The 27,757-nt window shown below is 40.5% G+C and overlaps 1 protein-coding gene across 2 annotated transcripts; it reads left to right on the forward strand.

Moving 5' to 3' along the window:
- alpl (alkaline phosphatase, biomineralization associated) lies at positions 1 to 25,641 on the forward strand. Of its 2 annotated transcripts, none has more exons than XM_037764139.1 (12): positions 1 to 153; positions 4,148 to 4,314; positions 6,710 to 6,829; positions 9,341 to 9,456; positions 10,784 to 10,958; positions 18,025 to 18,200; positions 19,042 to 19,182; positions 19,323 to 19,392; positions 19,534 to 19,668; positions 23,039 to 23,230; positions 23,397 to 23,516; positions 24,743 to 25,641. In XM_037764139.1, the coding sequence occupies exons 2-12, from the start codon at positions 4,242 to 4,244 to the stop codon at positions 25,006 to 25,008; spliced, it is 1,584 nt and encodes a 527-aa protein (XP_037620067.1). In that variant the 5' UTR covers positions 1 to 153; positions 4,148 to 4,241; the 3' UTR covers positions 25,009 to 25,641. The 2 variants fall into 2 exon arrangements, with proteins under 2 accessions (XP_037620067.1, XP_037620076.1); XM_037764148.1 differs by lacking the exon at positions 1 to 153 and adding an exon at positions 1,233 to 1,482.
- The last annotated feature ends 2,116 nt before the right edge of the window (positions 25,642 to 27,757 follow it).

Consider the following 27,757-nt stretch of genomic DNA (forward strand, 5'->3'; position numbering starts at 1 on the left):
CGCTATTCTCAGACCCCCAGAGTCAGTCCAACAACTGTGGCCTTATAAAAAGGACTGAGAGCCGCGAGGAGGACGCACACGTCAGGGTGAAACACTGAAGGAACTGCGCTGAACGTCTGGATGTAAACATCTGGATAATAACTCCACTTTGCAGTAAGTAAAACAATACAAAACAAAACTTTCTTTTTTTTTTTGTTGCGGTTTTTCTAACACAGATAACAGGTTGCTTTTGGAGGAATGCGCTGTCGGAGTGTCGGCTGTGATTTTGGGTACAGATTGTTATAGCTATAATATAACATACAAACTACAGGCTGTTCTGTGTTCATTCATTCATATTTCCTCTGATCAGCATCCGCTCACGTTTATCCTCGTTCTGATGCAATGTTGAATAATCCAGTCTGGGGTTTTACAAGAGTTTAACACGAGACCAGCTGTGTTTAAACACAGCTGTTCAGCAGGATTAAGTGCTGGTCAGCAATAAGTCATGTAGCTATTCATTCATTCAAATCATACAGGGGTTTTATGATGTAATTTTGGATAGTTACATGAAAGTCTCCAGTTGGAGATTATAGAAGTGTTTGCAATGGAGTCATGGGTTTCCCTGCCTATAGGAGGTTGCAGTAAAATACATTTCTGTCTGTATTTATATCTTATTTATTTGTTTTTTTCAATGACATTATGTCAAATATTGCATGTTTTTTTGCAGATATACATGGGAAGCATGAACAAGTTTGAGAGGCTCTACTTTAAACTGACACAACTCATTATGTTTTTGACACAATGGTTATAAAATCATTATTTTTTATTTAGCCACACATAGTGAGAGGGTTCAAGTATTTGCTCAAACAGAAACAATACGTAAGATGCCCCACATCTCCCCAGTGTGAAATCATTCAGTCAAAATGTTAGTTATTCTGTGTGCATACAGGAGGCTGGAGGAGGCAGCCTGGTGTGAGAAGCAAACCAAGTTGCCTATTTAAAAACTGGCAACTGTGTTTAGTGTTCTCGCCAATTTAGAGTGAACAGAGAGCACATAAGACCATTTCATCTGTCTGAAGACCAGGCACTGTAGAGTTTTGATAGAATATGTTGGATGCCAGCCTCTCATCCAGCAGCCCCTCCACTCCTCCTGAGCATAATTTAGAAGCCTATAATCCTCGCTTCAGAGCTGCTACCTGCTCGAGTGACACATTTAAGTGACTTGCCTCAGGCTTCAAGCTGAGCTCAGGAAGGAGCTCAGTGTGTGAACTTATTTGGTGCTGGGGGAATTTTACCCCATTTGACACCCCAGCTGGATACACCGGGACAAGCATGGTGACACCATGACTGATCCAACATTTCATCTGATCCTGACCACTGTCCTGTCTGGCATTCTGATGTTGGCCGTGTTGGTGCTGCTCTGCTACTTTTGCTGCAGACTGGCTGGTTCGCTGCCCCTGGCCGGACCCGGCAGCTTTTAATGGCTACTAGTCTGAAGGAACGGTAAAAGCAACTGTCATCTTGGATTAAATACTGTAATCTGTTATTATATCCACCTGCTACCGCCTGGTTGGTTGCAGGACTTTCTTTTTGGTTCAGACTTGCCTATTTTCTTACACCAACTGTGCCAGTTACCAGTCTGAACAAGCTTTTGGACGAGGTGATCTTTCCAAGCTGTTTGGAATTTTATTGTAATCAGTATGAAAGCATGAAAGCTGGAGCTACACACCTTTAAAGGTGTGTAGTGAATAACAACAAGCCAAAACTTGTTGGGAAACACTATTCATAAAAAAGAGGGTGATTTAAAGCGTCTGTAGGCAGAATGTTTTTGGCATCATTGGGCAAAAATTCTGTAATAACCTTTCAGCATGTTGTAATTCAAAACTAGAAAAAGAGAAAACTAGACTTTTGCACCTCCTCATGGCTCTGTTTTCAGGCTTTAAAATATCTAGCCCGTGACGGGAGACTTTGGCCAATCACAGAGCATTTCAGAGAGAGGGCGTTCCTATTGGCTGTTCGTTCAACGGAGGCAGCTTTCAATCACTCACAAACTCCGATCAAACAGTCAAACTAGGCAGCGCTGATCAAATATGAATCAATATTTTGTTACGTTACGGGCGGTGCTTTGTATTTCCTCAACTGATCTCAAAATGGCTGACGGGTCACAAATTTTCTAATTTTACAGCTAAACAGTACACTACAAGATGTCTCTGAAAACATTTTACGTGAGAAAATATGCATTACAGTAACAAAATATTGATTCATATTTGATCAGCGCTGCCTAGTTTGACCGTTTGATCGGAGTTTGCGAGTGATTGACAGCTGCTCAGAGACGGCAAGGCTCCAGATCAGCTCTGATTGGTTGTTTTCCTCCGGTCTGTGAAATCTTGCAGATGCCATAAGGAGCACCGGAGGACACAGGAAGACATAGAGGCACAGGATATTGTTTTCATATTACATGTCTCATGCACTACTGTCAGGATATAACTTTTTTTAATCTTATTTGCTCCAACTTGCCTACTCCATCTTTAACAATATAATGTCGTATTATCTCACAATTAGGAAGGTACGGTTTGTTTGCACGCAACCTTGTCCTTACTAAAAAACAACAACAACAACAAAGAAATATCAAAACCTCCTGTCAGAATTGCACAGGTGAAGTATTTTTCTTCTCCTGGGTAGCGTGTCCAGTCAATCACTCGCTGTTAATCGGCTTTGTTATGGCCCTTAAACCTCTCAGTGCTATGGAGCTCAATCCCATTAAAATGACCTTGGCTATAAGCACAGGGAAGAAAGAAGGAGGGTGTTAATAATTACAGATGAAAGCCTGACTGGCCAGGACCCATAAGGGCCCCCTGTTGGGACTACTTACATTCGCAGCGAGGCCTCCAGCTTAACTTTACCAAGCTCTCCTTTTTGCTGCTGCTGCAAAAGCCTGATGGACCTGATACTTTTTACAAACAACACACACAAAAACATCTTTCATCGATATGGCTTTGATGGCATGAAAACAGCGCTGGTTACACTCTCCACCCTTAGTTTGCCTGTTTTTCTATTTAGAAAGCCTATATGAGAAAAGGGAGCAAGAAATATTACCACTTATCTCCATGATTTTTGAGCCAATACTCCAGTATTCAATTCAATTCAATTCAATTTATTTTTGTATAGCGTCAAATCACAACAGAAGTTATCTCAAGACGCTTTATATATAGAGGTCATTGGGTCGTCCCCAGACGGGCTTTCAAGTGGAGCTTCCAGCTGTCTCAGTCCACCATACATCTGGCCAGCTCGCCAACACTGTCCAGCATCTCTCCTCAGTACGTCCATGTGTGTTGGTGTGGGACGTCCCTGTGATCGATGCCCGTGCGTTGGTTCCCGCAGCATCAGCATGCTTGCTGGGAGTTCTTGATGTCTTTGGCAGTGACCGAGAAGTGTTATTCTCCAGGCTGCCACATTGTCGCTAAGTGTTGGTAATCCCTCGTTAGCCTTGGTAGTCCCTCGTACAGACGTAGTTAATTAATGATGGTAGCAGTTGGTGTCAGTAGGGCTGTGTATCGGCAAGAATCTGGTGATACGATACGTATCGTGATACAGGGGCTACGATTCAATATATTGCGATAGCAGTGATACTGTAAGCAAGGCGATATATGGCGATTTTTAAAATCTCATTTTATAAAGAACACACCACCATATGCATAAAATCTGAGTAATTTTTTTTTAAATTTTTTTTATGCTATCAGAACAGTGGGATCTACATTTGCATTTACAGTTCCTGTAACATCCAACATCATAGCACTACTTTAAGAGGGCACATACACTGAGAGGGCGCATACTGTATCTTTGCAAATGATGATAATCTTTACCAATTAATAGTGAATAGTGTTTTTGAGAATTGATACAATATCACAAAACATAATATCACAATACTCAATATTTCTGCTATTTTATTACACCCCAATACTCCAGTGGAGTTGCCAGTTCAATATATACTGTATATTGGTCACTTGCAGAGAATTGAAGCGGTGCAGCGTGGGTGTTGTTTGCCTGAAACAAGTATGTGTATTCAAATAATGACGCACAAATACGCATTAAACCAGTATGTCAGAGTCAATGTGTGACAACATGACACAGACTTAATCACTGGTATTTGTTCTTCTTCTCTCTCTAGCTGTGAGGCGACTGCCGACAGACTTCCTCAGCTTCTCAAAGTGGCATGTTAAGGCTGTCTGGAGTGACGTGTCAGCCGCACTGAATCAACAACAATGAAGGTGACAGCCCTGCTCATCATCTGCTCCTGTCTGATGTTGGGGAGTTTGGGGAAGCCACCATTCCCTGGTAAGTTACTGTGTTGTTAGTCAGTTGCCGCAAAAACAACAACAACAACTAAACTAGAATTACCACCTTGCGGTTGTATGCCTCCGCCAACTAGTCAAGTTGCAGTTTACATCCATGTCTGTCCAAAATGTCATCACTTCATCATTTTATCCTGTTAGACATTTGTGTGAAATTGTTATATTTAGCATATGATTTCCTGAGTTACAGCCATAATTTAGGTCACAGTGACCTTGGTATTTGACCACCAAATTCTAATCAGTTCATCCTTGAGTCCAAATGGATGTATGTGCCAGATGTAATAAAATCCCCTCAGTGCGTTCCTGAGATATTGTTGTCACAAGAATGGGATGGATGTGAAATCACAGTGACCTTTGACCACCAAAATCGAATCAAGTGGACGTTTGTGCCAAACTTGAAGAAATTCGCTGAGGGAATTCCTGAGATATCGTGTTCATGACAATGGTACGGATGGACGGACGGACAACCTGAAAACATATTGCCTCAAGCCATGGTTATTTCCGGCGTGGAGGCATGATAACTGTCCAGCTATCTGTAATGCATCGGGGGATGTTCAGTACACTCCTGTTCCAGGTTGCAAGACAATGTTTGGGACTTTTTAAGGAAGTTCATGTATCCACATAGATTTCCTGTTTTTATAAAACACTGGATATCTTCGATGCAAATAACAGGAAATTATTATTTAAATATCTCCCTGCTGCTCTGTACTGTAGGAGATAGATGTGTATTTGTCATCACATTTTATAAGATGAGGTCAAATGTGTAAATCTCGCTTTTAGATGATTTGACTGGTTTGGTGACAGTTAGAGCCGCTGTGATTAGTCAATTAATCGATTAGTCGATCGACAAAAAAGTAATAGGTATTTGATAGTTGAAATATCGTTTTAGTCATTTTTAAGCAAAAATGCCATAACATTTGCTGGTTTAAAGGTGCAATGTGTAAGATGAAGCAACATGCTCCAAAGAAATATGAGGCGGCATTCTATCTCTACTACTGGGTCCATATCTAAATCTAAATTTACCGTCATCAGTAATAAAAAAAAAGCCAACTACTAATTAACAGCAGAGCAAAAAACGCAAAATTCAAGCATACTTCTGAAACTCTGAGAGCCGGTCAAAATAACACTTCTATCTTATAATCTTCACGTGTGGCATCGGCCTATAGTTTATGTTAACCATCTGTATGTTTACTGTGACACTAACCGGGGCTGTGTGGTCCGTGTATGTTTTGTCGGGATCAGACCCCCGGCGCTGGGGTTTGCACTGGCTGAATTCGAGCTAACTGCTAACTGCTAAATGAAGGTCCGTCTCCCGGAGCTACCGTCCGCCCTCCTCTCAGTGAAGAAGTCTTCTGATGGCGAGGTGGACGAAATCCAAACACAATTCGTTTTCTCATTTCTGCCACTTTGGATTTAATCCAATAAACCAACTATCAAAACATACAAAGGACCTTTAACGTGACTGACAACCCCTTAGGGCAGCTCTACTCACAAGGGCAGACTGGACGCTTCTAGGGACGCACGATCCGACTTTTTCAGTCCCGATACCGATACCTGGGCTTTGGGTATCGGCCGTTACTGAGTACCGATCCGACACCAGTGTTTGATTAATGAGCTGTATGCCTCACTGTGTGGAAGAGACTAGGATCATTCTTGTATGTGTAAGGCCACATCTGGCTTGACTTAAACATTGCTTTCCTAAATTTTTAAAACAAAATGTAACAAATAAATACATAGAAATTTAGTAGATTGTTATTTATTAATGAAATAATTCATTGTACATTGCAAAAAAATCTTAAAAATTAACAGGAATTACAAATCAGGTATAAACCTTTAGCAACATATTGGTAAAACTTAAACAGGAATTAAAATTCCAGTATATAATGTATATAGTATATAAACATAGAATTGAATTGAATAGATCGGCCCGATTGTCACCGATATCCGATCGACCTATTTGAATCTGTATCGGTACGATATCCGATCCGGTATCGGTATGGGTGCATCCCTAGACGCTACAGTGACTCACTGTCGCCTCTCGGGGTACAAGTTGTATTACAAGACAGGACGGGCCGGAGCTAGCTCGTCGTAGAGTAGCTATCACTGCAACACAATACATAGACGTCTCTGACATAACGTCAACACTGTAACCTCTTCACATTCTGTTGATAAGAGTTACTTCATTTTTTTTAATGTTTTAAACTAAATTTCTGGCCAGATCTTACACATGGACAAATAACTTTGGGTTTTGGACTGTAACTCACATAAAACAAGACGTATGAAGACACTAGTTTGGGCTGTGGGAAATTACAACAGGCCTTTTTCATTTTCTGACTTTCTATCCAAAGTTAACCACACTTGTTTATTCCCCTACACAGATCAAGAGAAGGATCCCAAGTTTTGGAACACCTGGGCCCAGCAGACCCTGAAGAACGCTCTGACGCTGCAAACTCTCAATACAAAAACAGCCAAGAATATCATCCTCTTCCTTGGAGATGGTAAGCCACACAATCATTATGTTTACATCCGGAATAATGGCAAGAAATTATGAAATTTCCCCAAATGCTGTGTGACTGGGGATGGTAGTAACACCTTTTGTTCAGCATCAGTACCTCAGTGGTCCACTCACTTGGACGTCTACACAATCACACATTATGTGAGTTAATGCCAAATGCAAAGACTTCCGTTGTCACAACACTACGGGGTGAGTTGTAACACTTGCTGGGAAAGGATGTAACAATAAGAGGTAATTTACTGAAATAAGATCCACGTTATCCAATTTATGCAAGAACTCTATTCAAGAATAAACTGTTTTGAATAAAATAAACTATTTAAAGTGACAAAAAAACACTTATTTCTTATTAATTTTATAACTTTAAATTTAGCAAAAAACAATTGCTGTGTGTGTTTGGGTAAGTGTGTGTGTATTTAGGGACTGTATTCCTGAATATGCAAAGGCCTAAGGGTTCAATTACTGTCACAGTTTAGGCAGATGTAGATGGGTGCCCCTGGGTTGCAGGCTTTGTAGGCCAAGAACTGACATTTTAAATGGTAAATGGACTTGGACTTATATAGCGTTTTTCTAGTCTGCCGACCACTCAAAGCGCTTTACACTACATGTCAGCATTCACCCATTCACACACACATTCATACACTGATGGCAGAGGCTGCTAAGGTGCCAACTTTGCCCATCAGGATCCAATCTAAATACTCATTCACACAGCGATGGCAATAAACTGTTAAAACTATTCCCATCCCCAGGCAGGCATTACATAGCTAACTGTTTTAGCATGTGATTTGCATCAAATTAAAGTAGAGAAACTGCTACTTTAGGTTATGTAAGACAAACTATTGTATCTACAACAGGACTCCAGACTAACTTTTTTACATTGGTTGCACTGGTGCGCCTAACTTTTTCATTTACTGTAGGTTCACCAGCACATAATTTAGGAGCACCCAAAATGTTTCACCGCGCCTTTTGGCCCCGCAATAATACATTTTAAGCATTTTGTCAGTTCCCATAGGCCTACACTATGGATGTCACAATACCAGAAATTTAGTAGTCGATACCAATGCCAGTGAAATTCCATGATTCTGGATACCAATTCGATACCACGTTAAAAAACAAAAGTAAAACAATAAATCCTGTGCACTTCAACATCCACTCCTTTATTACAGTTTGCATACTGTTTTTTGTTAGGAAGTTAAACCGGTCATAATTCCCTCTCTGTTATCTATTTTATATTGCTGTGAAAACATCTCCTTCAAACAACTGGATTTATTCAAGTTTCTGGGCAAAAAATAATCGTTATAAAAGTGTTTGATTTCTTACCGGAAAATATTTTTTTTTGGTCATAAAATAGAGAGACAACGCTTCTTTTGAGAGCTCAAAAAGTAAATGGGATTACACGATATTGATGACTTCACCGCAGCTCTTTTCTGATTGGTCAAACTGACAGTGTTATAACTAACCCAGTGTTACAACACTCCCTGTTCTCCCCTAAAGGTGGAAGGTAAACTTACTGCTGAAGGATTTGAATTGCAGTAAGCTCACCATTTTTAATGTATACGATTAATTATGGACAATCCAGCCGAGTCAACAGTTTTATATAAGCTGAAATGATGTTACAGAGGATCCAGTGATCCAGCAGAAAATGAATGAGATTTTTCAAATGTTTTCGATCACGTGCGGTGAATGAATAGTAGCAAACAAAACAACCGTGCTGTCACCAGATCACTGGCCTTCTGTTTGTGCTGGGCCGTTCATTGGTCACACAAAAACTTTTATCTTCCATCTGGTCTCTGCCCTCTCTGTTTGGACTAATAGGCACAACATGACATTCTTGCGCACTGCTGCGTGCACGAGGTCGTCACAGCGCAGTTAGAGAATAACAGGAACCGTCTTACAACTTAAAAAAACGGTGGTGATACACATCAAAGAGTGATTGCCTAACTGAAAAAGGTTTTCTAGAAAAACCACAGGATTCTGTTGAAGAAGTCAGACTCACAGTTTTGCACAATAAATTGTTTCCTTTGTGTAGCTAGAAGCCTGAGGTTATTTGTCAGGTGCAAACTTTGATGATGCACGCAGGGCTGTCTTCAACATTACTGTAAGTGATCAAACTTGACCTGGGGCAAAGATGAGAATCAGATCTTAGCAATGAGATTATTATTCTCATATTTTCCTGCGATTATCTTTCATGTCAGGCAACAAAAAGTCACGTAAAGTAATCATCCTGCATGTTACAGTTTACAGAGGATCCTTTCTTTCTGTGACCTCCTCTGTTTGCCTTTGTTTCTTGAAGTAATTTATATCTAAGAAAATGTTTTGCCTCACAGCAGCCGTCATGTTCTAATATGTCAAAGAATGCAACAATCTTTCATGTGTGGCATACTGAGCACAGCGGTGGATGAAACCTGTTAATGTTTCTCATGTGCAGTCCCTTTGTTTCCCGCCCATTTGGGGAAACTAATGCAATCCTAACGGTCGACCTGCTTTCGGTGTTTAGGGATGGGCATTCCCACGGTGACGGCTGCTCGAATTCTGAAGGGTCAGCTGAACGGACACAGCGGAGAAGAGACGCAGCTGGAGATGGACAAGTTCCCTTTTGTGTCCTTGGCCAAGGTCTGACTTGGTTTATTATTATATATGTACAATATGGCTCAATGTATTGATCTCGCTGTGGCCATTAATGGCTTCCTGACAAGGCCTGTGACCGTAAACAAGGTCACTCAGTGGGTCACGTCACAGTGGGTGTGTATTATGTTACAGATTTGATAAAAAGACAGAAATCATAAAGTAGTTTGATTATTTATACCTCATGAATCATCAGCAACTATATGAACCAGTTAAACAATGAGTCTGGTGATATTCTGTATCTTTCTTACTGCCAACAAATCCCATGAAAAGACCAAATCTAATCCGTGCAGCCAAAGCCTGATACAGTTTAAAGACCTCTATTGTTCAAAAAACTATTAAAAACACACAAATGACACGTTGTTGCACTAAGTGGCAGCTCTAGCGTCAAATGGAATTTAAAAACACGTGTCCTTATTACTGTTTAGTTCTATCATTTTTTTAAAAGTTGATTATAAAAGTAGCATTCAATTAGTCAAATCAGGTTACAATTACAAGTGCAGAATAATGCTTCCTCTGTGAATACTATCTGGTAACCAATCTGGCCAATTACACAAACTGAGAACTTCCTGGAATAATACAGTTGACAAACCACATCCATTCAGAGAAAAACAAGGTCTGGAGAATGGCTTAAAGTAAGAAAGCTACACAATACTTTGTACACAATACAAATGATCTCAATGTATGAACAATTTTCGGAACAGCTCCTACAAAAACAAAGTGTCGAAAGATTTGAATAGGCCTAATTAATGAGGATACCCGCTTTGCGAAAAATGAAGCACTGTGCATATAAAAACTGATGCTGGTATTCAACTGAAAAAGAAATTCATGCATTAAACAAACATGCTGTAAAAGGCAGTGGTAATAAAAATCAGTAATATGCCAGTTTTCAGTTTTTCTTTGATTTTGTGCCTGAGCTAACAAGCCATGAAAATGTCTGGCAGGAAAGTCAACAAAGGCTGTGTTCAAAATTGCATACTAACGTACTGTTCATAAAAAGTATGACGCAAAATTGAGTATGTTGTGCGTTCACACTGCATAGTATATGGATTTTGTGTACACAAGAAATGCCCAGATGTTCTGTATACTAAATTAGCAAAAATTTCTGATTATGATACGTGAGCTTACTGGACATACTCAACTGCCCCACAATGCACAGCGTCTCTTCAGACTGTGCAGTTGCGGACTACAAGGCAGACGCACCAGCCAGCAACAGAATGCGTACAAATGTGAAAAAAGCATACCAGAAAGACTATAAACAGTCCTGTTTGATATTTGAATTCTGACCACATGTCAATGGCTTGTACCTCTGCAGACGTACAACACTAACGCACAGGTGCCAGACAGCGCTGGCACTGCCACAGCTTACCTCTGCGGGGTCAAGGCCAATGAAGGCACGGTGGGTGTGAGCGCAGCTGCTGTCCGATCCCAGTGCAACACCACGGAGGGCAATGAGGTCACCTCCATCCTCAAATGGGCTAAGGACGCAGGTAGAGTGACATTCAATAAACAAAGCATAACACAGGGATGCAGAATTTTAAGTTCTCTTTTGTTTGCAATCAAATATCATGTGTTTCATATCCTGGGAGACCTAATTGTGGTTGTAGTTGAATGCTGCGTTAATGGGAAGTGGGAAAGCTCTCCAGGGCGACTTGATCGCTCAAAGCAAAGACTTTGAAGTGCTCTTGAAAGTGATGCTCTTAATACATGTTTTTCCACTCTGCTCATTCCCCTTTTCAGCCTTTGAACTGCTTTGTACTTCCTGCTCTTCCTCCTGTGCAGACGCTTCGCTGAGTTGCTCTTCGCTTTGCTTTCTTTTTATCATTGCTATGCTTATCTTTCGCTACTAAATTTTTGGAAAACGGGTCCTGGATACTTACAAATCACTGGGAGTTTAATTTATGAAAGAAACTGAAGGCTACCACTATTTTAAAAACTGTTTTACTTTGTGAGCGTGGCCTATCAGCAGCACAAGCCTGTACTATAGTGAACGGGAGCGAGGTGCTTGGCTAAAGCTAATCAGCAGCAAGATGCCTCCCTTCTCCACGGATGACTACTACAAACTTCTACAGAAGATAGCAGTGCTGGAAACAAAGATTATCCGGCTCGAAGTGAATGCGGAGGTGAATGGACTATGTGGGAATGAAACCACTCTACCACTGACTCAAAACAGTGAACTGGAACAGGCTAATAGAAAGCTAATTAGCACCAACAAGACCACCAAGAATCAAGAAGGGGGCAATAAATCGACTAGTAGTCCTCCCTGGAACGCTCTTGGTGCAAAGCCAAAGCGTAAATCATGTCCCTGGGAAATGGGAGGAAAACTTACAGGCAGAACCCAGCACCCTCAGATATATGATGCGACCGGCTGGCCTGCATTAGCATCCGAGCATAGTGCCTCATCAACCCCTGTACAAAGTAAGGTCCAACCGTGGACAACTGTGAAAGGAAGGATGAGTAACAAACCTCCCCAACAAAGAAGTTTGCAACTGGAGAACAGATTTGCTCCACTGTTGCAGGACCCTGGATCTCGATCTGATGCCCTGGATAATCTCAACTCTTCACACAGCAGGGTAAGAACCAAAAGCAACTCTGAAGGTAAAAGGCTACAGGGAAAGCTAACAACTGGGCCTCAAACTCAAACTCTGATTGTGGGTGATGCTGCTGTTAAAGATGTGAAAAGCATGTGGAGTAAAGACATCAAAGTACTCTGTTTTCCCAAAGATATGGTCTCTGATCTGGCAGAAAGAATCCTGGATATTGTGACTGCACACCCAAATGTGAAAAATGTGGTATTGCACATTGGGTCGAATGATGTTGTGAAGCAACAGTCTGAAGTGCTGAAACGGGACTTTACTGGTCTGCTAAACACGGTCAGCTCTCTGAATGCTCAGGTGTTTATCAGTGGACCCCTGCCGCCGATCAGAAGAGGAGTCGAGAGATTCAGCAGGTTGCTGGGACTGAACACATGGCTTTCAACAGCATGCAAATCCCATTCAGTGCATTTTATTGACAATTTTAACTTTTTTTGGGACCGCAGACATCTCTTCAAGGCAGATGGACTCTGCCTAAACAAGTCAGGAGTAAAATTGTTCAACTCCAACCTATTCTACTTACTGCGTCATTCATCTGTTCCCTCTGCCAAGGACGCAAGACAAGAGGAATCACCACTGGAGGAAGACACAACACAATGTGCCAGGGGACCTCAAGGAGAATCATTTCACCCCCCACCACAAGCCAGCCCTGGGATACAGCAGAGACAAGAGGAGGCGTCCTCATCCTCGCTTATCACCCTTTCTCCCTCCTCCCCCCTCTTGGAGTTCACTGACCACATGAAGGAGCTGGTCAATGCTGGAACTAAACTTACTCCCCGCCCTACACCCATTTTCTCTCCCATGATCCCCCCACGAGGTCGACCTCGAACAACTTTGGCACTATCTCCACAAGCACGACACCCACCACCTCCATCCCCTCCATCCCCTCCACAATGGAATCAGCCTCTGTCTCCGCAGTCTGATAAGGATGTTCCTTTACAAAATGTTGCAAGCACAGATTGATATGTGCTGGGTCCAGGCTTCAAGGCTAATGATACACGTGACTGTTTCCAGGAAAAGCTGGGGCCCTGTGTGATGAGAGCTTCTTCTATCTCAGTTCTAATAAGTAGTAGAAAAAGAATGGTGAATCTGCAAAGAAACAGGAAGATTTTTACTGATTGTGCTAATTTATCAAATTTAGCATTGATTCCTTGCCAGCCAAACCATGTCCCAAAAAATAATAATAATGCTTCTAGCACATTAAAGCTAGCCCTGTTAAACGTCAGGTCTTTGGCAGGAAAAAGTTTTTTAATCAATGATTTTATTATTGAGCACAAGCTTGATTTTATGTTTTTAACTGAAACTTGGTTAGACCAAAATAACAGTGCAGCTGTTCTTATCGAGTCAACTCCTCCCAACTTTAGTTTTATGAGCGAAGCTAGAATGCATAAGAAAGGAGGTGGAGTTGCCATATTGTTTAATGATTCCCTCCAATGCAAACAGATATCTTATGGACATTTTGCTTCTTTTGAATATGTCGCTCTTCAGCTGAACTCCTCTTCTCGAGCTTTGTTTCTCAATATCTACAGGCCACCTAAATACTGTGCAAACTTTTTTGATGATTTTACTGAACTGCTGTCTGTAATTTGTGTTGACTTTGACTGTGTAGTCATTGTTGGTGATTTTAACATCCATGTTGACAACCAACAGGACAGAGGGGCCAAAGAACTGTGTCAGGTTCTTGATAACTATGGAATGAGTCAGCATGTGACAGAGCCCACACACAATAGGGGACACACTTTGGACTTAATCATATCAAAGGGCCTGAACATTTCCAAGGTTGTAGTGATGGATGTTGCTCTGTCTGATCATTCATGTGTATTCTTTGAGAGTACTCTTCCTGTGCACAGGAATGATAAGACAGAGGTAATCACAAAAAGGTATATCACTGAAAATACCAGTGATCAATTTGTTCAGGCTTTCTCTTCCACACCCACCCTCCCCTGGACCTCTGTCAATGAGCTTGTAGATAATTTCAATTCTAAAATGACAAATGTTATTGATACCATTGCACCCACCACGGTGAAGATTGTCTCTGGTAAGAAAAAATCTCCATGGAGAAATACCATGTTGGTAAGAAATGAAAAAAGAGAGTGTCGAAAAGCTGAACGCCAGTGGCGGAAAACAAATCTACAAGTTCATTATGACATCTATAAAGAGAGACTTTGCATTTATAATTCAGAACTGAAAAATGCAAGGCGGTCCTTCTTCTCTGACATCATCACCAAAAACAATAACAATGCACGTGCCCTGTTTGCTACTGTCGACAGGCTAACAAACCCTCCTGTGTCAGTAGCCTCTGAACTTTTATCCTCCAGGGCCTGCAATGAATTTGCTTCCTTTTTTACAGAAAAAATTCACAAAATCAGACAAGCAGTCACTTCCTCCATAGCAGGTACAGGATGTTTGTTTCCCCTGCGTCCACTTAAACCTGGTGCAAATACCATGACACAGTTTTATCCAATAAATCAGACATACCTGGAGGAAATCATACAACATCTAAAATCCTCCTCATGCTGCCTTGACATTCTGCCAACAGGCCTTTTCAAAAAAGTATCAGATTGTATGGTCTCAGAGCTTTTACAGATGGTTAATACATCTCTTGTTTCAGGAGTGTTCCCACAGGCCCTGAAAACTGCTGTCATCAAACCACTCCTCAAAAAGAACAATCTGGACTCATCAATAGTAAATAATTACAGACCGATATCAAATCTTCCATTCTTGTCTAAAATAATTGAAAAAACAGTTTTTCAAAAATTAAATAGCTTTCTGGCACTAAACAACTCTTTTGATGTCTTCCAGTCAGGTTTTCGACGAAACCACAGCACTGAGACTGCTCTTGTTAAGGTCTTCAATGACATCCGATTGAACACAGACAGTGGTAGAACTACGGTTTTAGTTTTACTGGATCTCAGTGCTGCATTCGACACGGTTGACCATAATATATTACTAGACCGACTGGAAAACTGGGTGGGTATTTCTGGCATAGCACTCAGCTGGTTTAAATCCTACCTAAAAGACAGGGACTTCTTTGTGTCTATAGGTAATTGCAAATCTGAGCTGAACAAAATCACATGCGGAGTTCCCCAAGGCTCCATCTTGGGGCCTCTTTTGTTTAACATCTACATGCTCCCACTGGGTCAGATTTTTGAGAACAACAAAATAAATTACCATAACTATGCAGACGACACACAAATTTACATAACTCTATCACCAGGAGACTACAGTCCAATACAAGCACTGAGTGAGTGCATTGAACAAGTCAATAATTGGATGTGCCAGAATTTTCTTCAGCTGAACAAAGACAAAACTGAGGTTGTAGTTTTTGGAGCCAAAAAAGAAAGATTAAAGGTTAGTGCTCACCTACAATCTGTGATGTTAAAAAGCTCAGACCAAGCCAGAAACCTTGGTGTAGTCATGGACTCAGACCTGAGCTTTAACAGCCATATTAAGACAATTACAAAGACAGCCTTCTATCACCTGAAGAATATAAGAAGAATTAGAGGACTGATGTCTCAGCAGGATTTGGAAAAACTAGTACATGCATTTATCTTCAGCCGACTTGACTACTGTAACGGCGTCTTTACCGGTCTTCCTAAAAAATCGATCAGACAGCTGCAGCTGATTCAGAACGCTGCTGCTAGAGTCCTCACTAAGACCAAGAAAGTGGATCACATCAGTCCAGTTCTGAAGTCTCTACACTGGCTGCCTGTCTCTCAGAGAATTGATTTCAAAATACTGCTGCTGGTTTACAAAGCACTAAATGGTTTAGGGCCAAAATACATTTCTGATCTTCTGCTGTGTTATGAACCATCCAGACCTCTCAGGTCATCTGGATCAGGTCTGCTTAGTGTCCCCAGAGTCAGAACTAAACATGCAGAAGCAGCATTCAGTTTTTATGCACCAAATATCTGGAACAAGCTCCCAGAAACCTGCAGGACCGCTCCAACTCTCACTTCTTTTAAAACAAAGCTTAAAACTTTCCTGTTTGCGGGTGCCTTTCATTCTGACACTGCACTATAACTTTTACTCTTTTGAGTTTTATGCAATTTTAGCTTCTATCCTAGCTTTTATTTTTAGCTTGTTTTTATTTTCTAATCTTTAATGTTTTAATGTTTTTATGTTTTTATAACTGTTTTAATTATTTCTTAATGTTCTTTTGCATTTTGTCGCAATGTTCTTGAATGTTTCTGTAAAGCACTTTGAATTGCCCTGTTGTTGAAATGTGCTATACAAATAAAGCTGCCTTGCCTTGCCTTGCCTTGCCTTGCCTTGAACCAAAGTTATCTTTAGAGCAGTTGGCATTAACTTAACCCAAAGAGTTATTTTTTGACGTATTCTCATTTAAAACGTCAAAAACAAATTTTTTTAACCATTCATTTTTTCGAAAATCTCTATCAGGCCACCCTTGCTATGAAGTTTCGTTATTTTTATTTATTTATTTTTTTAACTTCCCGAACCCTGATGTGTCTGCTTCCTCGAATTCATTTCACGTTGTTTTATAGAGTTGTTGACGTGTCAACAATTTCAATAATCAGTTTAATGTGTCCATAAAGCCAGAACACAACATCTCATGTAAACAGTTTTTGATCAAAAGACTTTGCAAAGTGTCCAAATGAACGACATCTGACTTTCATCACAGCGTTATGAAATGTGCTTGTTGTGTAACACAAGACGTTTAGTCTTGCAGCTCAAAGAAGGAAAGGACTGTGCACCGTGGATTTTCAGAGGGCGGTGGTGGGTGGTAAGGAGTGGGTGAGGGTTCAGGGGTCATAGTTAATAAGAAATCTAATTGTTCCCCAGGGAACACGGCAGGCAGCAGCTGACCTCCTGCACAGAGCAAATAGAAATGTGAAGAGTGATTTTCATCAGGTCGTTTTTACGAGACTGTCCTCTGCTGGTTTTGCCTTTAAAGTTATACTTTTTACACCCAGAAGATTTATTAGCAGAAATTTTTCTTCTTTTTTGTTTTTAAATGCTGCTAAATACAGGTTCATTGATCATTGGTGGACATGACAGACTAGGTATGAGCAATATCAAGATTTTCTTGTAGGAACCTTGACTAGGCAGTAAAGTAAAATGTCTCTGTGGCGGAACGAACATTGGTACAATCTAGTGCTCTCGAATTGAACTTTCTGAGATGTGATTTACTTTCATATGATTAAAGGATAGGTTTGGACCATTTTAATACAACATTCACATGCCCACATCATGTCCATTAAAATAGTTATTAGTTGCTTTATCCATGCTGGCTCTGAAGTGATTGTTCCTGTCAGAGATGGGGGGACAAAATTGACACTCCTTGTTCCATTCATCAATGCATTTCAGCTTCAACCAAAGCTAATATGAAGCTTCGGCACTTTGAGTTAGCAAATCAACTGAGCATTTCCCAAACACGACAGTGACCTCTAGCGACTGTAGTAATTATGACAGGAGCAGTAGTGGAAGTCAGGCGCTAAAGTTATAGACAGTGTGGAACTCTTTGGGGTGGGGGTCGGGGGCGATGGATGGGACACAAAACACAGGCTTTTTACCCAGGAGGCTGAGTTGTTGCCTAAACCAAAAAAAGTTGTAGTTTTGTTGCCTAAACCTAAAGAAGCATTTTGTTTGTGTTCAAAACATAACGTTTCATGCCGTTTTGCCGTGTTGCATATAAGTTTTGCTTTCACTTCTACAGCGTAGTAGGTGAAGTAGGCCCCTAATGACCCACATCTATGGTGCATTTAATATCCGATAACGCCTATTTAATGGGCTGAAAACAGTTGAATTGGTTGCACAGCACTATCCCTCCACTACAGCTCAGCAAGGAAACACTGCTCAAGGAAACACACAGAGGGAATTCATCTTGGTCTCAACATGTTCTTTAATCAATATGTGTGTGTGTGTGTGTGTGTGTGTGTGTGTGTGTGTGTGTGTGTGTTTGTGCGTGCATGTGTTGTGTGTGTGTATATGTCCATTGCAGGCAAGTCAGTGGGAATCGTGACAACGACCCGTGTCAACCACGCGACTCCCAGTGCTTCTTACGCCCACTGTGTGGACAGAGACTGGTACTCCGACAGCGAAATGCCAGCTGACGCTCTGAGAGACGGTTGCAAGGATATCGCCAGACAACTCTTTGAAAACATTCCCAACATTGATGTGAGTCAAACGTATCTGATTCGCAACTTATTTACGAAGGGTCACTAGAAAGCCCTCAGAGTTTCAGGAGATTTTTAGGTAATATAGGTTGCAGTGAAAATGCACAACTGAGCAACAGACACATGTTGAACATCTACGTTTTGTCAACTTAAAGAATACCAACACTGGACCAATCAAAATCATAGTAGAAGTGTAACCTAGCGTTACTTTCAATATTTTTTTGGAATTGAATTTTACTAGAAAAAAAACAAACATTAAAAACTAGCACTATCCACTGTGTAGTAATGGTTATTTCCCCACTGTGAGAAAGCTGGTCCTGTATGTTACTAGCCTATATCAGAGTGTGGGCTACCATTACCGTCTCTGTCCTGCTCTATTGGATTCGGGAACATTTACACTCCAGCAACCCCAAAAGGCTTTTCTCTTATAACATTAAAATTGAAATGTACTGTTTAGAAAATATAAACATTAAAGCATAAATCTAATCATGTATGCCCATACTTAAAATTCTAGGACTAACTAGCGTTTCATGTCTTCTACATGGATCACAACTATAAAGGACTTTTTGCTTAGGACCTATTAGCTTTAGCTTCAGTCTTTTAGCATGATATGTAGCCAATAAGTGCATAGTTAAGTTCCCTTTACAGGGTTCTTGTTTTAAAACGAATCAGCTTGGAACATTAAACTTTTAGCCGGAGACCCCGTTTTCATTTTCATTAATTAGCTTAATTAATTCGCTTAATTAGCTAGCAACAGCTGATAAAACGGCGGTTGTCATTCCAGCCAACAGTAAAACAGTTATGTCTAAGATTGTAATTTTTGTCTTCTTGCGTCTTTGCAGGTGATTATGGGTGGAGGGAGGAAGTATATGTTCCCCAAAAACATGTCGGATGTAGAGTACCCCGGTGTTGCGAAGCACAACGGCACAAGAAAAGACGGAAGAAACCTGGTGCAGGAGTGGAAGGACAAAACGAAGGATAAAGTAAATTTCTCCTTTTCTTTGCTCCTCTCGTTTCTCTGCTCCCTCTTTTATCTACCTAATTACATTTCCATATTTTGGAGTTGAAAGTGACTGCAGTGCTACCACTCACACTGTTGCTGTACATTTGTGTCTTTGTGCAGAAAGGCCATTATGTATGGAACAAGAAGCAGCTCTTATCACTGAACCCTAACAATGTGGATTACGTATTGGGTGAGTTTCCAGTCTCAGCGTCATTATAAAACTCCCATTGAAGTGTAAATGAAGAGCCATATGTGCATGCATTTGCTGCAGGCCTATTTTCTGTGTGTAAATATCCTATTTCTCCTTGAACGGTACCTTCTGTTAATCCAGGTCTATTTGAACCCGCGGATCTGCCATACGACTTGGAGAGGAACACTGAGAGTGACCCCTCGCTGACAGAGATGGTGGAGGTGGCCATCAAGATCCTGAGGAAGAATACAAATGGATTTTACCTGCTTGTCGAAGGTGAGTTTGTGGTGAAATTGGATTTCGTTGGAAATTGGAAATCGTTTTGGGGGTTTCACAAAGATCTGTCTGGCTGATTTACTGACTTAGTTAAGTCGTAGTTTCTGTTGGACACATTGCAGATTTCAATAATGAATGTCCCTCAAGGCGAGGAGGCCTTCTAATACACAAATCCAGGGAAGTACCGTCAGTAAACAAGTCGCCGTTACTGCGGTGGCGTCTCTCTACAATATGTGTACGTTTCAATGCAAGCCGTCCTAAAAAGTGTACAGTTTTCTACTTTTAGCTTTACTTTCTATGCAACGTAACTTTTGATCATGTCTAGGAGTTCGGGAAGAACCTGAGCAGCTCTCAGCTGCCTAACGTTAGCCCATACTTGCCAACCGTCACGATTTTCCCAGAATTTTCATTGCCCTCTCCCTGCTTCCTCCCGGGTCACAATTCTCCCGCATTTCTCCCGCTTTATGGCAAATTTTTACAATTTTTTCCCCTTATGTTATCTCAACATGTTTCTGGCACTGTACAGCATGTATAATATCTACTGTTTCTACCCCTACACCTATGTCTTTTCCCGGCGGACGAGATTTGCTCGTGACACCGCGCGCGGTTTGAGCTGTGCTCGCCACACATCACAGAAAAGCCATCGTGGCATGGCGTAAGCTATTTCAAATAACGGGTTTCAGAGCACAGTGCTGCCGTTGTGGTGTGTCTGAAAGGGCCTTCAGTGAGAGAAGGAGAGAGGAATTGAGAAAACTAAGAGAAAGAAATACTCAAGCAGGGGCAAAACATGAATGAATGAATGAATGAAAACTTTGAATATTAGCCTAGTTTATACCAGAGATTCACACAAGTTCACGTCAATAGTTATTATGTAGTTATTATGTTATGTGTAGTTATTATGTTGTTATTTTCATTCTTTAAAAGTCACCATAGTGCAGGAAACAAAGTCTCTGAAACTCAGACCACATGCTTTGGTTTTGAAATCCTCCCTATTTCGGATGTCTCAAGGTTGGCAAGTATGCATTAGCCTGACATGGTGGAACAAGTAACATCAGCTAAGTTAAGTTAGCTTACGGCGTAAGTGAGCTGAGACACTGTCTAGGCTCTGTGAAGGTCCCACAGAATAAATTAACTCAATCAACTAACTGTGGCGTTATTGTGAAATATAACATTAGCTGCTCTAACTAGGGCAACCTAATGACCACAAAGTAAACATCATTAATCAGTCGGCATCACAAACAGAACACGTACAAAGTGTCTGTCAACCTTGTTAGCTGGTGACTCTCAGCCGAATGCGTTGTGTTTTGCTTGCAGTGACGGCAGCTGTGTCCTTGTAATCACTTTTAAATACATAGTCGCCTGTGTTTATGATCCACCATTTATGCAAGTTGCTGAAAGTCACCAGTTAATACTGTTAGCAAACAGTAGAGTCACTACGACTTGCTACCGCAGTAATGGCGGCGGGGTTATAGATGTTGGAACACACAAAATTTTGCATGTTGGCATTATGTTTGAAAAGCTACTCGGTCGGCTTACTTGGGATCTAGTCATGTTTTTAAGTGTGAATAAAAAATGGTCCAACATCTCTAAAAAAACGTTTTAAGCCCAGATAGATGAACTTATCATTGCAGATTTCTGAAAGGGACTTTTCACAGCTAAAGTCTGTTTGTGAGATCCAAATCAAAGTCTTCCTTTGTGAAAGCAAATACAGTTCATGTTGTGTTTATGTGAGACGCCATAAACATATATGAGTGATGGATGGTAGAAGCAGCAGAGTGGCCTGTGGTCAGCGAGACTGTCCGTCAGCTAGAGGAATACAGTTGTTTACAAGCAGCTATTTTGAAGTCTTTTTCCTTGCTTCCAACTTCACCTAATTGTCCCTTCAAGGAAAACATATTTTGCAGCAGTTAATAAAATACAATGAGAAACATCAAAAATTCAGTATCATTTACATGGAATAGGTATGAAAAACATAAAAGCCATAAAACATCGAAGACAAAGCAGACAAGCACTCAGAGGCAGGGACAACAATGATGTATAAAACAGCATTTATCAACTGTGAAATGTAATAGTTTGTGGTTTAAAGGAATCTGTTACTGTTTATTTTTGGCAGTTAATGTAGGAGAAGAGAAAACATGAGCCATTCCCACAAAAAGTCTGTATTGGTCTGGTCTTATCATCATCATTGACATTGAAACAAGGACTGAGGAATGTGATGTTGATAACTATGTGTCCTTGGCCGAATCTGTTGAAAGACGCGCGTTTACAGTCAAACACCTGCAAGTACGACAGCGATTGTTCAGCCAGACTGAGCGTGAATAAAGGGGTCAGTATGCATCAAACAGAGTGCTTGTCGGGTCGTTGAACACCGTCTGAAAGAAGGTGAACGAAGGCCCCCCACTCCTTTTTGATGGCGGAATTGTGGGGCCTCTCTGAAACCGTCAATCTGACAATCGTTTCCTGTTCACGCAGCGGCAGGTCAGGATTATGGAGGGGAGACAGTAAGCAGGGTTTGAAGTGAACTTCGCTCTAAAGCAAGTCTTTTTTTATTTTTAACACAAATACTTTGTGCACTGTACTAATGAGTGCAACGCCATTAATGCCTTTGAGGAAAGACTGAATGTGGTCGAACAGCTTCAAACGACATGTCATACATGCTTTAAGCAAATTAGTTTGTTTAAAGCATACAGGCATACATACGGCATCAAAGTCACAGTGAAACAGGAGTTAAGAGCATCTTTAGCTGCTGTGATGTGACGTATTTATGCGTGAAACAGAATATGTGGCCAGGGATATAGTTACAAAGAGGGATTTAAACATAGACTGTATATAGGAAGTGGACGTAGTCACCGTGACGTCACCTGTATTGGTTTGTGGACTGCTGTTTTGAAGCCTCAATTTCAGCATTTTCGCCATCTTGTTTTTTTGCAACCAGAAGTGACACAAGAGGTTGGAGCTACAACCAAACGCTGAATAAGATATTTTTAGGTGTTCAAAAATGTTACAATTAACTTTCATGAACTGAAAACACTGTGAAAGGTTTAAAGTTGTAAGACGAAAACACGGACGACTCCCAGACCGGACAATGCCGCGGTAGAGACCTGTCAACCACAAGGTAGCCACGCCCTAAAGCATACGCTGTTTTATCATCTATTTGACTCTAAATGGGACCATAATTTACTAAATGAACATCACGCTGTATTGAAGAGGACTTGAAACTAGTGATTGAGACCATAAACTGTAAAATTTGACAATGTTTACTTTGGTAATAAATCAAGTGAGAAGTAGGGTTATTAGATATGCTCTGAATTTTGAATTTAGCTCCTTTAAGAGTCTAACAGCTATTTGGAAATATCTGTCCCTCTGTCAGGAGGACGTATTGATCACGGACACCATGAAGGCAAGGCCAAGCAGGCTCTGCATGAAGCTGTGGAAATGGACAGAGCTATCGGCCGGGCAGACCTCATGACCAGCACCCATGATACACTGACTTTAGTCACTGCCGATCATTCTCACGTGTTCAACTTCGGAGGCTACTCAACCAGAGGAAACTCAATATTTGGTATGTAATGATAATGATGTACATCCAGTTCTGTATATGGGATTTTTTCAACAACAAAAAAAGCATTTTTTTTTACTGCACATTTGTCAACATATCTTTGTTGTACCACATGTTTAGTGTTTCAGTTGTGGTTGTGTTGTGATGATGGGGTTTAATGCATCCACAGGTCTGGCCCCAATGTTGAGTGATGTTGACCACAAGCCCTTCACCTCCATTATATATGGGAACGGACCAGGTTACAAACTTGTGAATGGCGCGAGGGAGAATGTCTCCACTGTTAACTACGGTAAGTAAAATCAATAACGAAAGATTACTGTAACTAAACTTCTATGACTTTCCTAAAACAATGATCTACATGTATTTTGCTGTAAATGGTGTATTTTTATTATTCCCCAAAATAACCTTACAAATGTAGATATTGTGATATCACAAGCTATTTTAGTTATATAGGGATACAGAGGAGACATTTCACAGACATTTTTAATGTGTTTTAAATCCAGCCTTGTTTACATCCACGTTTACTGTCAGTCTTCTTCGTCTTCCCTGCCTTTGTTTGGGGTCATTCCTGTTCTGCAGCAACATTTCTGTCCCCATGAATTACTTCCTCATATTTTTATTTAAAATGTGTCAAATATCTATAATAAATGACTTAAACTGTAGATAAAGGTATTCTTTATAACAAAGAATAATGCATATTAAAAATACTTTAGTAATCAACTTCGAAGTAATCAACTTCTACAAGAAATATAACCCATAAAAATATAAAACACGCAAAATATTCTTTAATTAATGTATAGAATTTATGATTATATATATATTTTTAGGAAGGACTATAGCTATTATTATTATTATTTTTTTTACCATTTTCATCATTTACTGTATGTCCCTGAAGTCATTTTCCACCCAGTTAGTTAGTAGTTTCTCACCCTCCAGAAAAAAAAAATACTCCAATTCCATTAAGACCATTTTCAGGAAGTGACATATGTTTTTGGAGAGAACTCAAAAGGAGTAAATTAAGGTGAAAACTAACACTCTTAAAGTTCCACCCTGTTAGGCTAAATGATGAAGAAATTTGGTTTGATCAAAAACATTTTAAAACATATTTGATATAGTTATAAATGTCCTGTTCATGTGTAGAAGGATAGCTAGCTAAACCTGGATCACTCACAGTTTGTCCACCCTGTTAGGTCTATAGACGACTATAAACCAGTCTAACATAGGATTATTATTTGAGTGCCTGGGATTGTACAGTATGTTCTCCTGACAGTTAAACATGTCACATATTTGCACATTGTTAAAATAGTGTGAAACCATTAGCATCACTGTGCATACGTGTATGTGCATCCCTGTGCGTGAGAGAAACAAAACGTGGACCCACTTGTAGAAAAACAGCTCCATAGTGCTAAGAACAAAACCTCCTCAGGGAACCTTTAACTTTAGGTTGGACTTTTTCCCTTCATGCTCCAGGACCTAAAAACAATATTGTCTTTAAATCTTTTCTCTGCCTTTCAGAGGACAAAAACTACCAGGCCCAGGCGGCTGTGCCTCTGAACATGGAAACTCATGGAGGAGACGATGTGGCTGTGTTTGCTAAAGGTCCCCTGGCTCACCTGCTACACGGAGTCCACGAGCAGAACTACATCCCCCACGTGATGGCGTATGCAGCCTGCATCGGCCAGAACAGGGAACACTGTAGGTCAAGCAGCGGGTCTGCCAATTTACGCCCCGTCCTCTCAAGCATCGCAGCCCTTCTCACAGTCACCCGACTTCTGTGTTGACCTTCCCCCCGACAGCCCTCATCCTGTCAATAACTCCGGTTAACCACCAGATTTTAATTTGTTGTTGTTTTTTTTAATTTTCAAATTTTACTCCACACTATTTTGATCATGGGACCACTGTTAGGACTTTTTTGATGCCTTTTTGAATGATAACTAATTGACAAAAGCATAAGTTTATCAGTTTTAGGCTGTTCAGGCAAATATGTAAAACAATACAAAATAATTACTGAAATGCAAAGTGGTGTTGCAGAGATCACCACAAAATCAGAGATCTCAGTTGTGATTTGTCTATTGAGTAGTGAGTTGTTATTAAGCCTCTTCGTTAAATGTGAAACCCTTTAGGTTTGAATAGATAGATTGGATTTACAAATGTTTGAATTTGTTTCATATTTTAGATGTGCCGTTAACAGAATCTACCTCATAAGCTTGCAAAATATCTCTCATATATGGACAAAATTTATGCCGAAACCAGAGGCAACTGAATGTATAATTGAGTAAAAAAGAGTAAAAGATATATATTTCTTGTCTTACACCTTGCAAAAAAAAGCACTGAAAAGGCCCACCCACCATTGTTGTGTCCAATAACAGAAGTTGTAAAGCATCTTAACCAATAAAAGAAATGTGTTCTGATCATCTTTTGTCAGTTTTGTTTCAACATTAATGGTTTAAACCTATCCTAAATGTTCTTTATATCAGATTTTACTTATATTTTCCAAATACATAGTTTCTCCTACATTATTATAAATTAGTGCTTTGAGTGTTAAGGAGGCTTTCACATCAGGGATCCAGGCCAAGATCCGAGTACACTTGAACACAAAGTCCAGTTCCTTTGATAAGTGTGAACACTTTGTACTGAGCCACTTGAAAAAGGTGGTCATGAATACGGTTCATGTGTTCTGGGGTACGGTTTGCATCAGGTGTGAAAGCCAACTGTACCAAAACACGGAAGTGGACTGTTATTTAACGCGAGTAGCAGTCGGCTTTGAGGGCTGAAGTAACAAAAATGAATTGATAAAAGTAGAGGTGAGGAAAATGGCTGTGAAATGAAAAATGGAGTGATAAATTATCAAGTGATTTGATTAATTTAAAGCCGATTTGACTGAAACAGTCGTGATATGATGAAAACAGAGCCACGTTTCATCATTTTCCCCATCTTACATTCATCATCCACAACACAAAATTGCCATTTATCATTTAAGGAAAGTGGCCTCGAGGGTGGAAGTAACAAAAGATAATTGAAGAAAAGGCAAGTGATGAAAATTGTTGGATTTATTATACTCTAAAATATCTGTTGGATTTATTATACTCTAAAAATGCATACAAAGGCCTCACTATTGGATGTTTTACGAATAGAGTCAAGGGTGAGAAAAGAGGGGAGTGTGGCAGATGATGTTTTATGTTCCAAGGTCATGAGGACGGAGCCAGAAGGTGATAACGAGGAAGGAGGAATGCAGCAGAGGCATCACGCGTCACACCTCATGACTATTGATATTGTGTAAACCATAAAAGACTGGATCAGGGAGAGCTCGGGGTTCAGACTTCGCGAACTGACCCATGCACTGTATGTTGTCAGGGACATGTTGATTGGATCCAGATATCTGTAAACTCTTTTATTTTTACTTATGCAACATTAATTGTTCGGAATAAATTGTATTATTATGCTTTAACCCGTCTGTTTGGAAAATCTCTTTGTCACACAAGATTAACCAGCACGTAACTGGGCCTTGACCTCTCGGAGGTAGAAGGCCAGTTCCTTCAATTGGTGACCCCGACGTGATCTTCGGCATTGAGAAGCGTGTCCAAAGGACGGACAGACCGGCGAGAGAGAGAAAGGGATCCCTGAAATCTTAAAGGTGAGCAGAACCTGTTTTATCGAACTCTGCATATTGGCTTACTCTAAATTATCTCTCTTGTTGTGCTGAATCTCCTTTGTAGTGATAAATGTTGCAGAAGTAAAGACTTTCTCAATTAAAGCTGCCCTTTTGGTAAATCCAAGAGGAGGAAAGCTGAATTAAAGCTGCCCTTTTGGTAAATCCAAGAGGAGGAAAGCTGAATTAAAGCTGCCCTTTTGGTAAATCCAAGAGGAGGAAAGCTGAATTAAAGCTGCCCTTTTGGTAAATCCAAGAGGAGGAAAGCTGAATTAAAGCTGCCCTTTTGGTAAATCCAAGAGGAGGAAAGCTGAATTAAAGCTGCCCTTTTGGTAAATCCAAAAGGAGGAAAGCTGAATTAAAGCTGCCCTTTTAGTAAAGCTAAAAGGAGGAAAGCTGAATTAAAGCTGCCCTTTTAGTAAAGCTAAAAGGAGGAAAGCTGAATTAAAGCTGCCCTTTTAGTAGAACTAAAAGGAGGAAAGCTGAATTAATTTAGGGGAGCAAGCTGCCCTTTTGGTAAAGACTAAGAGGAGGAAAGCTGCCCGTTTAGTAATAAAAACTGTATGAGTGTACATTAATAACTAGTATTCAGAGGAAAATTAAAACTTACTGTTGATACTGGGCCAACATCGCTGGAACATCAAAGTGTCCAGTAGAAGCTTATGTTGGTAGGATCACAGCGAGGGGCATAGCGACCCATTTACTCTGAATCTAGTTACTGTCATAAACTGAATAAACCTGTGTGAAATAGTACTGGACAGAATGGACGGAGAATTTGACAAAGACTGTGAGGAACGGGGTGGCTGTGGGCCTCCCCGTTTATCATTTGGACAGCAATGGGCTAAAGTCAGGACCAATGTAATCTGTACATTTGATCCCAA

This window comes from Sebastes umbrosus, chromosome 1, assembly GCF_015220745.1.
Source record: "Sebastes umbrosus isolate fSebUmb1 chromosome 1, fSebUmb1.pri, whole genome shotgun sequence".
Classification (NCBI taxonomy): Eukaryota; Metazoa; Chordata; class Actinopteri; order Perciformes; family Sebastidae; genus Sebastes; species Sebastes umbrosus.